Raw genomic sequence first — 14,140 nt, 5'->3', positions numbered from 1 at the left:
TCTAGCTAACTTAAAAGGAAAAGAAAAAAAAAGAGGCATCAATACCACATTGATCGAGTTTTTAACTAGATGCTAGCTGTTAATTAATGTCTTATTTTCAAGTTTTGAATACTCATTAAAATCAGGAGAATTATGCAAAAGGTACAATATTTAAAGGAAAGTGGATGGAAGTTTTAAGTACGTAGTTTGAGATGATGGATGGATGTTGGTTATGTTGATGTAATTTAATCAATTGGTTTTTGTTGGAATTTCTAATCAGTAGTTAATTATTCTTTCCATTTGTAGTTATTTTTTTACTAGAATTGTATGAACATGATGAATCTATATACTCCGTACGTAGTAAAATTATTCAATGTCAACAAGATTTCTTTTTCTATATACGTAAACATTGATAACCTTTTTTCAAATGATAACTTTTTTCAAGAGTTTAAAGCCACTAAAACTAAATTTGCATCACAAACTATACATAAGATGTAATGAATTGATATATGTGCAAGGAATTAGCTAGATCGAAAAAAGTGGTAGCTATTATACAATACCATGGAGTAATTTTTTGTATTTACACTTATGTAGTATTATTTATATTTTGAAACAATAATTTTAAACTCAGTGACATTGTCTTTTTCATATATGAGTGTCAATATTAACTTATTTACGCCTTTGAAAAAAAAAACAGTTTTAATACTTCTTTTTTGTCTTCTTTTTGTTGAAAGGTTCAAGAAAATACTTTTTTTTGAAATACAATATGCAGGCCGGGTTTATTTATTTATTTTCTTTGAAGTGTAATCATATATAATTTACGAGTAATTAAGATGGCATGATTTGGGGGTAGTTTAGTTTTTCTTCGGCAATGATTCAAGCATTATTGTGCTATAAATTTGTGATTCTGGAGACCAGATTTTGAAGTTGGAGATGACTTTTTGATTGGTTTTTGAACTCGAGGTTGCTTTTGCCCGGTTTGTGTGCCGGTTCCGAGGTACCTAGCTAGGGTTCTTTTTTCTCTCCCCCCAAAGTATATTGTACTCATTATTTATTCATAAATTTTGCTTTTCCTGTATACATATTTATCATGTCTTACCAAATATCAAATGTGTTGCAATTCATCCTAGGTTTGCCTAGAAATGACTTTCTGATTTTGAATTTTGAATATGATCATTGTCACTTATAGAAGTAGCCATAGACTGGGAACCTAGCTAGCTACATATAATAAGCAAATAAATAATGAAATTATCATGAAATTAGGAAGAAATTAAAACAATAGCTCCGGCTTTTTCTTATATTTATTTATTTGTAAGTAACAATCTATATGGCTAATTGATAGGGTTAACGTTTACAATACTATGATATTGTCCCAACGGTTCCACAACCCGTATATGTTTTCTACATTTTACCTAGCCCGTACATAATCTAGTTTCTAATATATGACATGATTTGTGGTTAATTTTCGAAAAGAGATGTTACATAAAATTATTTTTTTTTCTTTTTAAAATTACCATTCATCATAACATGTTTCAGGTATTTAATTCAATATATATATTTATAAGTCTATCAAATTAGTCATATTTATCGTTTTTCATATTATGTTCAAATTCAATTTTTATTGTACCAATTATATAGTTGTGTTTTATAATTGTAAATTGTTACTTTTGACTACTAGCCATGCACTACTTGTTCGAAAAATGTACTTAATTGGTGGTTTTGTGGTGGAAGTCCAAATCTCGGCAAAGCATCAACCCAAATTCATTACATATATTTATAAAATAATGGTACTCCGTATATGACTATATATGTGTATGTGTTTGTATCCACACATACATATAATAATGCATGCATGCATATGCATATGCATATATACTAATGGATGCCCATGTGCAGGTTGGTAAGTTGTAATTTTCTGCATTCTTAAGTTGATCATTCAATATGGGTCATAGTCACATTGATATGGTGATATACATATACATGTAAAAGAAAAAGACTGTTCAAATGTTACTTTTATCTATATAGAGAAGCTGTTTATATATTTTATTTAAATGGTTGAAAAGGCCTTTCAGCCTTTACATGATATGGAGATTGAATTCATGGCTTTTGTCTCTAAAGATCATGATGTTTACCACTGACTTAAACCACACCGATTTACATATACTCTTATATCCTAATATACATATGTATATGTATAATTGCAAATCCCAAGGACTGTAAAGTAAAGTAGAAGAAGTTAAGGGCATATATAGAAGAAGTTTCTCGGGAAAGTATGCAACATACATCACACATAAAAGCGACCCCCACTCCCCTTAACCATAAATAACAACGGAAAGTCGGTAAATTAGAAGCAGCTAGCTGTTTGGTGCTGTGTTTCATAAATAATTGGGTTTATATTAATTTCCCCCCTTTTAAAATGCATGTGATGAATTAATATCTATATATACATTATATAAAATGCATTCAAGACTTGATGTGCATAATCAATCTAGGTCCTTGCATTGTTTACATGTTGTGTATTCATATATGCGCAACATAAATATGTATGATCATTATTTCAGAATGAGAAATGATAAATACAACTCTAAGGGCTGTATTTAACGTGTATAAACAAACTTGTATATTTTATATTAAAAGTCTGCCCTTTGATTTTCATGGTAAATGTACAAACAATTTATTTACCTTAAACACAGCCCTAAGGGCTGTATTTAGCAAATCCCATTCAGAATCTATATAAAGAGTTAATTATCATATACATCTTTAATTAAGGCTTAATTACTTGTAATCCATACATTGTAATTACCCCTCTCTCTTTACCTTTAAGTTTCAAAGCCTGACAAGTAAAGATAACCTTGCAACCGTCAAGTCCTAAACTTCGGCTGTAATTGAAAGCATGTCATTAATATATACTGCAGTACACTGTTGTATTAGATATAAATGTTGTACTTGTAAAGGTATCCTTAATTAATTAACTAGAACCGATTTTTTTATTTTTTTTAACGGCAAATGAACTAGAACCGATTGATTATTAACCATATATCTTTTCTTATTGGTACAACGTGTTTTGAATCATTTCAAACTCACCGGCCATAGAAGGGTGAAACCACTAAATACATTGTCTTAACCAAACATACACTATAACATACTTGTCAATGGATTCCTAGAAAAAACCTTGTTAAAAACTTGTCAGCCATAAGACTCGAACTCAAGTTTGAAGGAAAAACCCAATGCTTTTGATCAATTGAGCTGACCTTTTTGGAAATTAACCATATCCTAGATTCCTAGCTAGCCTTCAATTCATAATGTTACAATGAGTTAAATATCACACGTTTCCAAGTCGTAGATGGTATGGGTTAGACTACCGTCAGCGAAAAGTCAATTTCGAAAATTGATGTTATATTTAAATATAGTTATTAGTAGGTGATGGTGAAGTCTAAAGAACCTACATATACCAAATAAGGGTAAAGCTATAAAAAGATGCTCTTTGATAGGGTACTAGATTTGGGGAGTATGTGTAAGAAACAATAGGATTAACAAGGTTACCTGAGTTATGAAAGTTCTGATTCAAAACAAGTACCCCTTTGATTAGGACACTACACTCTTTCAAGGTAAACATACTTTCTGGTCCTATCTTCTTTTCTATTCCTCTATATGTTTTGTGTGTGTTTTGGACAGGCTTTCATAGCAACACATATTTAGGAAGTGCATATATTTGTTTTCTTTCATTTACTGATTTTGTTTTCTTTTGTTTTGTTACGTTAAAAGGCTGGTCATCTAGCTAGGTTCATGATTGTGGCCATATATATGTAAGTCAATTCCTAATTATTGTCTTATTAATTGGTTCTGCCTAAACATAAGGATATTCAAGAATATATGTTTGTTTTGGATTTATTTTATGTTCATTTCTGCATTAGGCCGGGCTGGTCGAATTTGATGAAGACAATTAATTACTCACCTGTTCTGTAACTTTGTAGTCAACTTAATTGATCCATTGTGACATTGTCCAACTGTTTGCATAGATATAACTTGGATCGATGACATATTTCAATTTTGACAACAAATGTTAGCAGCTAAAAATCTCAAGTTGATTTAAACATCAATAGCCGGCTTTGAACCCGCGAAACCCCAAGAAATTAAGCAAACCTCCTACCTCCCCTTAAATAATTAGAGCAAAAGCTCATTGACAAACAATAAAAAAATTTACATATGAGTTTATGGTATCTAAAAAGTAAATTACATCAATATAAATTTAATTTGACACGTATGGCTTTAAAAAAGTGTCATTTATCAATTAAATGATGTCTTAATCATGTTTTAATATGTTAAGAAGATTAAGTTAAACTGCCGTTACTATTATATACTCTGGTATAAATCATCCTTGTAGTATTATGTATTCATCCGTTTATATCCTGTGACTTTTATAAGAGCCGTAATGCGTAGACTGGAAATGGTCAGAAGAATGTAAGTTGGGCTAGCTAGCACGGGTGCCCCTAGAGTGAGCCCGGCCTGGTTGCGCCCACTTGCCCTCGCGTGGCCCGTGTCTTATTTACAAATTCTTACACCTAAAGTAGACACAAAAGTCATTGTTTGTAATATTTTTGCTTTTCTAGTGTTTGCGTGAAATATCAAGATTAAACGTACGTTGCTTGATGTATATGCAATATGCTTGCATTATTTTACACTTTTATTGTTGTGTGGATAGTTGATAAAGTCATTGGCCTTCGATTATGAAGACACCAGCCCCGAATGCTCTTAAAACCATTTTGACCTATAAAAAAAGTTACGTGGTACGAAGAATAACAAGTTTTTGGATTTCTAAGTACTAAAAGCTCTCTTTGAAGCGTGATAATTATTATCAAAATATACTTTAATCTATATCTATATCTATATTTATACTCCTTTTGTCTCATTTTAGTTGTCATGTTGACTAGCTTTGACCGTAAATAACTTTGTTTGTGTCATGTAACACTTGATATAAAATATATAAATGGATTGGGTTTTTAATATACTTTTCGTTTATATAAGTTTCATCAATTACTATATAGTTTAAATTTATTGAGTATAATTAAGGGAAGATGATTTCTAAATAATTTTTTCTTATTATATTTATATCATTAAAAACGTATATCTATAATATAACTAAAAGAGGGGGTTGGGGGTACACTTGGCACCCCTAATCCACCTCCTTGAGTCTAATCATCCCTCCTTATTAATCCTCTAATTTTTTTAATATTAATCTAAATTAATTTACACTTTTTGGTTTTCCATCACCAATTTACACTTTAACCCCAATCTAAAACAATTAATTTACACTTTTTAGTTTCCCATCACCAATTTACACTTTAACCCAATTTAAAATAATTAATTTACATTTTTTGAATTTCCATCACCAATTTACACTTTAACCTAATTTATATTTAATTATACTTTTATATATATAGTTTACACTTTTAGAATATAAGAAACTGTAAATTTTTTATTTAACTAAAGTTGAAAAAAAAAAGGTAAACTGAAATCAATATTTATATGGAGTTAATTTTCGTATGTTTCTTCGTTGGGCGGATAATTTTTGGAGTATTTTGACCGATGGAGTGGCTATTCAGCTAACAAATTTTTAAGTTGATTTCGATATATCTATTTAATATATTTGAAATCCATTTTTTTAGCTTTGATTAATATATTTTGAGACTATCCGTCCATTGGATGGGCCTGACAACTAGTATCTCTATATTTATAGAGTAGTACAACTACGTGGTACATACATTTTTATATATGGAAAAAGTATAATTTATGTAAGCACTACCCATTTGTAATAAATCTATGTGTGACGACTGACGAGTTCTAGCCCTTTTGTAAAGCATGACACCTATATATATAGCTAAGGAATCTTGATAGTATAAAATCAGGAAGTAAATTGATATGAAATGTACGTTCAAAAAATATTCACACGAATTGGTTGAAAGTTTGAACGAAACCTATAAAAGTAGTATCTATAACTCATAGACACCAAACTAGTCCTTTACTAAAAGAAAAACCAACAGATGACGTATTTTTAGATTTTCCAACAAAACAAAATGTTTTGACCATTTGAAAAGACTCAATCTAAGCATTATAATTTGTTTTGAGTTTTTACCATAATTATAATTATTCACACCAAAAAATAATACTTTGTTTAGGATTAGTTTCTTATACAAAACCAAAGTACTATTAATGTCCAGTGTTTTTGCTTTAGTAATTTAAGAGGAAGTGGGAAGTTTTGTTTCTTTTATCGGGTTTAAATTCGGATAATAGTATCAATTTACTATATATGGAACATGTTTGATAAATCTAAATCTAAATAATTATATATTTACAGATGTGTCTAACAAGGAGCAATAATACATATGACAAAATCAATTGTGAGAATTAAAAATAGAGTAACAGTGGGAAAGAAAAAAAAAAAAAATTATATGGTACACAAATTAATACTCCCGAACAGCTTCATGGATCCGTCCTCATAATCGTGAATTCTGTAATATTTAAAAATATGTAACTTTTTCCTTTCATTTTTGAAAACATCGTCACAAAGGAGATACCATTCAATTATAATTATGTTCTTTTCATAAAATTAAAGTTGGAACTACACGACACAAACAGGGAAAGAAAAGAAGAAATATTTACTTATTCGTTTATTTATTTATTTTGCAGGAAAAAGAAACATATATGAAAGTATAAGTAAGAAATTGATAGTTTTGTACGTTACTTTACAAAACCACCGGAAAATCACAATATATTTTTATCAATGGGTCTTTCTTAACGGGCCTAGAATGAAGGGCTCAATAGATACCAATTACTGTACACCCGTTGGACAAACTTATATTTAGTATGGGCTAAGTGTAAGGAAGCAACCACAGAGCAACACATATTTAGTGGGCCACTATGATTTATGAACTCCTCTATTTAATTATTAGCAACGTGTGTGAGTACGGTTCGGTTTGGTTCGGTTTTTGACTAAAACCGAAACCGAACCGTTATAATTCGGTTTTTGAAAACTAAAACTATTGGGTTTCGGTTTTTTCGGTTTTGGTTTTTTCGGTTTAGGTCTATTTCGGTTCGGTTTTTCGGTTTTAGTCGGTTTTTAACCACTTGTGGTTTGGGTCAAATTGAGCTTCAAAAGTTTATAAGTTTATACCTTATAATTCCACCTTAATTAATTTCAACAAGTTTTCAAAACAATATTAGTAACAATAACACTACAACAATGACAACAAATCCATAAAAGTAAGTTATACAAACTTCAAACAAATTTTATATATAACTATTTATATCTTTTACGCGTTGTTTAATTATACAATTATTAAAACAAATTAAAATTGTTGTGTCTTTTCACTTAAAACATATAAATGATATTATTATATACACCTAAAAATGAAAATATAATAAAATATTTATCAAAAATTAATAATAAAATGATATAAATATAAAATAAAGTAAAAATATATATTTTTGGTTCGGTTCGGTTTTTATGGTTCGGTTTTTCATTAAAAACCAAAACCGAACCACAACTTTCGGTTTTTAGAAAACCAAAACCAATGGTTTTTTTGGTTTTTGGTTTTTTCGGTTCGGTTTTCATGGTTTTTTTGGTTTTCAGTTCAGTTTTTGCTCACCCCTAATTAGCAATGCTGTAAATCTATAATAGAAATGAAAAGTTTTTGCATTTCTTTTTATTACTTTACATTACAATGTACATAACACAAGTGTATACTATGATTAAACCATGCTTGTAAGGCCGGTGCTTATAGCTCCGTCAGCCGGCGTCCGACGCGCGGCCCGGTGAGGACGCTATAAGCACGGTCGCGTATTCGTCAGCGTCCTCTCCCTTTCTCCTTCTTTCGAACGCGCGTTGTGGAGTGGTGGTGGGCCATTTTGTGCCGTTGGAGCCAAATAAAAAAAAATTCAAAACCTTTTTTTTAAATGTAACGGCTACATGCCATTTTTTTTCTTTTTCTATTTATACCCCTTCCATACCACCATTTCAAATAACAACTTCAAATCATTTCCAAACCATTTTATCTTTCTCAACCCATTCCATAAATCATTTATCTCAAACTATTTCATTAGGAAAAATGTGTAGAATTTTGTGGACTCAAGAAGAAGATATTTGCTTGTCGAGATGTTGGGTGACGAGGAGACCCGACCCTGTTACGGGTACGATTGAAATGAATAATCCCGGCGTCTCGTTTTGGGATGACGTTACTGAGATGTTTAACGAGTAGACTAATGGAGGGCCAAGAAGCAAGACTCAATTGCAAGGTCACTGGAGCAAGATGAGGAGGGAATGCAAAGAATTTCAGGCAATTTGGACGTAGTTGATTGCACATCCCAGGAACGAAGATGATGAGGAATATTATGCAACGACGAATCGGATTATTCATTGTGATGGGAGGAGCCTTAGATACAAGCATGTCTTCAGGCACCGGCCTTCAGGCATGTCATGGGAGGAGTTTCAGATACAAGCATGTCTTCAGGCAGTTTCTTTTTGTTGCGTTTTAGATTGTTCTGGATTATGAAGTAGACTTTGTACTTTTATTAAGTGTGCTTTAGTTTGAATTATGTGTTTTGTTTCTACTTTCATTGTAATGTTTTTTAAGTATTTTAATAAAATAAGTCTACTTTAAGAACATAAGTTTATTCATAATTTTAAAAACATTACAAACTGCTTAAATAAAAACATACAACATAACATTAAAAGAGCCTACTTATTTCTTCTGGGCATAAACTGCTTTACCAAAGCTGATGAACTCATTCAAGATCATGATCGCACAAGCAATTTCTACCACAGCTTCTTTACACTTGTCAAACTTCCCCTGCAAATAAGTAAAGTATTGACACTCAAGCTCAGTACAATGGCCCGTCTGTATATAATATATTTGTTCTTCACACCATTTCTTTTTCGCTTGAAGTTTTTCACCAATTTCAACAAGGTCTTCTTTTAACTTTTGGTGGTCCAGGATATCATCCATTATACTGTCATCAACTTGATTGACAGTCATTGGTGGTTTTAGGTTAGGGGCATTTGATGAAGAAGCCATTGCTGATGTATAGAATTTTGAGTTTTCAAATGAAAGATCTGGTAAAGAGGCAATATTTATAGCCTGAAGTCAAAAACGCTCCTGCAACGTTCAAAAATTGAAATATTTACAATTACAGTCCCTCCAACGTTCACTTCAAAATATTTACAATTACAGTCCCTGAAACGACCAACAACTTCAAAATATTTACATTTACAGTCCTTAACGGCTACTTACATTTTCAATCTATAAATAGCTACCCAGAACCTTAACCAGTTTCATCACCATTCCACTCAAAATATTCTACAAACTTGTTTCATCTGCTTAACTCACTCACTATTCCAAATGGCTTCATCAACATCAAAGACAAATCCTCACCGACCTCGTCCCATCGAAGATGAGATGAAAACACGAATCGTGGCGGATGTCAAAGAGGACACCCTCCTTCAAAATGAACTTTCTGGGGTCCTGGGTTACCTAAGGAAGAAGAGACAACAATGCGACCAGACCGTTCAGGAAATAGAAGCACCAGGCCGCAAGGTGTTGAAACATGAACAGACATACTCTTATCTTTTGTAGGATGAGAGTAAAAGGGCGAAGAGGGCCATCAACCATGTCTTTAAGGCCGGTCACACGTTGACCGACCAATGCACTTGGGCGGAATCGTACCACGATAACTGTGGAGAAAACAAAACAACGTGGGAAGTCAAATGCCCAGATTACGACAAGTGGTGGGCAAATGAAACGGCTTACCGTGGAATAGGAAAAATGTCAATCAAAGACGATGACGTTAAAGAGTAATCGTATTGTTTTTCAGTTTTTCAGGCTTTTTTCCAGTACCATCTTTTTAATTATTGTATTGTGTTTTTAATAATGTAATGTGTGTTTAATTATAATAAAATGTGTTTTTTTAAATGTTGTGTAAAAAAATGAAATAATAAAATAGTGAATGAATAGTGAAGAAGTGGGGAAGAAGTGAATATTATAAGGAGGGAGGTGTTCTTGGGGTGTTCTTGAAGAGAGAAAACTGATGAATAGTGGAAGAAGTGGGTAAGAAGTAGGGAAGAAGAGGGTGTTATAAGGAGAGACCTAAGTGGAGAAACCAATTAAGCTCGACTCTTTATAAAACCATTAGAACCAGAATTGAAGACTTATATAAATCGAGAAAGTTGAGTCAGGTCAGGTTTTTTATTTTCTCTAGTCTATAACACATCATGATCATTGCCAAATATATGTATGAGGGAATTTATTATTTTTTTTGTTTTTTGTTCTTGTAAGGCAAATATTCCACACATGTCGTGTTATTAGTCTTTTACACACTCGTCTCCAGCGAGACTAAAAAAAAAAACGATCAACCTCTTGTCTTCTACTCTTCTTTGTTGTGGGGGTCATCTCGGATTCCACAATGACAAAGATCTTCGATGAAGGAAAGGTTTTTTTTATTTTTTAAAGAAATTAGTTATAAGAAGCTTGTACTCGAGGGTTTACCAAATGGATGAACACAAATGCATTAAATAATTAAATATTCCCATCCCTCACTCAACATTGATAATGGAGTTACGTTTGGTTCTTTTTTATCTTTACTTCTATTTAGTGCTTACTTATGATCTAATTCTCTTAAAATTTGGTAAGAGAACCCTCATTACACCAACACACTCGAATTGATCAAGACAAATGCATTATTCAATGTAAGAACTTGGCTAATTAGCTTATACCCGTAGATCATAATTGCAAAGATAAAAACCGACTAGAGTACTAACGAAAACCAACCCAAGGTTCCGGGAAGGACCAAGCACAAATCTGTGATTTATATATGTATATATATTCTGTAGTTAGTATGACTTACCTGTTCTATGTTGATTTTTATCCTTCTAAATGGCAATAGAACAACTGGAAAATCGGGTATCCCCCTATCGAACATTATTCCAATGGATTGTAATGGAGTATATAAGAGTAGCTTTAAAGGAAATTTACTCCAGCTTAAAGGCTTTGCAACTAAGTTAGAACAAGTATCTCAATCATGAAATGCGCTTGATAGAGAAATCACTTGCACTTGTTTGAAGTAAGCATAACATTCGATTGCTTTCTCAATACATGTCAACATTCTTGATGTATATATACTTTATTTTCTTCAATACTACTCGTATTACCTATAATTATACACAACACCATATCTTGGAGATAAGATATACAAAAGCAGAAAACCAATTTAGCATTAAAACCATAATCAAAGATAAGAAACAATAAAGGCCTTAGTATGTTCATAGTGAAGCCGATATAAATATAGCAACATCGGCTTCAACAATACACTTTGTTGTAGATACGTATATACAAATTGTAGCATTCAGTCAACAATCCGGACATAACTTTCAAGTATTTGTAGAAACCACCGCTGAAACCATGGTATCCATTCCGCATAGATTGTGACCACTGCAAATCTTGTAGTATCCATCCTCTCCCCAGTCCGGTCCCCATGAGTTCTTGATGATCCAATATGGCTTCTCCTTTAGTCTGCTAGGTGCATAACCAGCTGATCCATACCCAACCAAAAGAACACCATGGTCCAATCGTTTCTTTGAACATACATACGGGCAAGAAACTTTTCCAATATATGTTTGCATCCAAGCCGCATTGATTCCAACTGCAACAACAATATAGTATTTAACTTAAAAACTGAGGGAAAAAAAGGAAACGAAAAAGTTACTAAATGATGATTTGGTAGAATAGTTACTTGCAAGAGGGCCGTGTTTGACCAAATTGGCAGCAATCTGGTCTTCATCGGTACTAATAACACTGAAATTTGCTACAGAGGCGGCGATTTTGGATTTGTCAAAGTGACAAGTACCATCCTTTCCGGTGTAGGGGTAATCTGATTCTTTTTGAACTCCACCAGCCTTTAGTATATACTCGAATGCATTGTTCATCAGCCCACCATTGCAGCCAGCATCACATGAATTCTTTTCGGCTGGATCACACTGCAAACGACATAAAGAAACAATCTTAGCCACACACATAGCACTCCAAATTTGAAAAACTATAAGACTTGAAACTATATCCTTTTGTTTTTGTAAATTATCAAGCCAAGGTTTACTTATTTTCTTCAACAAATAAAAATGTCCACTCTAATATATTGCCTATACCAAATTGCCGAATTCACCAACAAGTAGAAATGGTTAAACAAAGAAGATGTTCTAGATACGAAGCAAAATAAGATAAACCATAATAAATGCAATAACAAAAGTCTAAGACGGTTTCGTAACAAACCTCATGATCACAATCTACGAGTTGTTGTTCACTAAGGCTAACCAACTCCCCGGTTCGAAGAAAGTGAGACCCCTCCAAAGCTCCAGTTGTACTAAATGACCAACACGATCCACATGATCCCTTCAATAAACAATATTACACACAAATTAATCAATAGCAACATCAAAGCACACTTAACAGATAAAACCATCCTAATAATTAAGTAACACATCAAAAAATTCCTAAAACAACCAGTGCTTTAAAATAAGCTAAAATGACACTTTGCAAAACAATTAAATGGCATTTTGGCTTTAGAAAAACACAGTATAAGACATAAATACAAAAACACCCCAGATATGCAACCCCAAACACCCTCAACACTTTTTTTTTTTTTTCGAGTTTTTAAAACAATCCAAACACTATTATAATTTACATGTTTTAGAAGGAATAATCAATTTTAAATACGCAATCATTTTGTTGTATACACATAACTCTTACTTAACTACTTTACCCTCATATCATTTATATGATCTAGCCTCTATTTTACATACAAATTATTTATCAAATAACAAATCAATCATTCAATAATCACTGCAAACTAATTAACCTCAAAACTTATATTAAATCAAATAAAAAAACATGAAATCAGAAACCTTAAAAAAAAAAGTCAAACCAAACAAAACAACCATCAGACACACAAATACACATACTAATATACATATACATATACACATGTATAATGATATATATATACCTGATTTTTAACAGGGGTAACAGCACCATGATCACGCCAATCAAAATCTTCAGGCAAATCATTAGTAGGCAAAATCGGAGCCTTATTAGCATCAGAAGGAAACTTTAACGGATTCTTTTTCAAACCCAGAAAACTTTTCTTGAATTCCGACGGTGTCAAATCGGAAAACTTAGTAACACCATGCTCGGCAGTTGGGTCTAACAGCTGATGACGTTTAGCACGTCGAAGATTAGATTTGAAAACTGAAAATCTGTAATCATGTTCATCTGGGGTTGCATACTTTTTGCCATATTTTGTTTTGAAGAGTGTGAAGTGGTGATCGGCGTTTAAGAGATGGTCATCGTCGTCGGAGTTTGAGATGACTTGCCGGATAAGCGGATCGGAGAGGTCCTCGACGGAAGCGACGACGGAGATGAGGAGGACGGAGATGAGGGAGAGGAGAATGATGAGTTTCATGGTTTTGTGTTTTGTGGGGTGGGGTTGGTTGTTTGATTGAACAAGTTATAGTGGTTTCCAAGATGAATGGTGAACTTTGATAAGCCATTGGGATCATGACACGTGTTATATCGTATAAGGTCATAGACGTTTTAGTAAGCTACCACATCACTACAATACTTTATAAGAAAAATAACTTATTAATTTTACTATCTTATAAAATATTTTAAATTTTATTTATAATATGTTTAAAGAAATTAAGCATAACTTATTCTTTTAAAAAGTCATTTTCAGTATATTTATGGTTTTTAAAATGTCTTTACACACACTACAACACTAAATTACCATATGTATCCTTATAACAAATTGTCACTTTTAAAACGAAATCCTGCTACAACGCGGGTATAATGCTCGTCATATTAATTAAATAACTTAAACAACTTTCTAATCAGATGATAACCAGTTGCAAGATTAGGGAATAAAATTTAAAAAATAATTAGTTAATCCACATCTCACAATCTTATGATTTTAAGAGGATTTTAAATAAATTTTAAGAAGATATATCATTTTTCTTATAATAATTATCTCACCCCCATTTTTAGAAGGCGTTATACAATAGTTACATACAAAAGTATAAAGTACAAATTTACCCTTAATAGACATCCCCTACAAAAAGCGT

The 14,140-nt window shown here is 32.2% G+C and overlaps 1 protein-coding gene across 1 annotated transcript; it reads right to left on the bottom strand.

Moving 5' to 3' along the window:
* Window positions 1-11,218: 11,218 nt before the first annotated feature.
* Window positions 11,219-13,514, bottom strand: LOC122578491 (cysteine proteinase 15A-like). The gene is made up of 4 exons (XM_043750464.1): window positions 13,027-13,514; window positions 12,294-12,413; window positions 11,761-12,004; window positions 11,219-11,670 (listed from the first exon to the last, which is right to left on the bottom strand). The coding sequence occupies exons 1-4, from the start codon at window positions 13,480-13,482 to the stop codon at window positions 11,399-11,401; spliced, it is 1,092 nt and encodes a 363-aa protein (XP_043606399.1). The 5' UTR covers window positions 13,483-13,514; the 3' UTR covers window positions 11,219-11,398.
* Between the last annotated feature and the right edge of the window lie 626 nt (window positions 13,515-14,140).

This window comes from Erigeron canadensis, chromosome 8, assembly GCF_010389155.1.
Source record: "Erigeron canadensis isolate Cc75 chromosome 8, C_canadensis_v1, whole genome shotgun sequence".
Classification (NCBI taxonomy): Eukaryota; Viridiplantae; Streptophyta; class Magnoliopsida; order Asterales; family Asteraceae; genus Erigeron; species Erigeron canadensis.
Note: the sequence above shows the minus strand (reverse complement) of the source record. Positions and strands in the feature narration are given on the sequence as shown.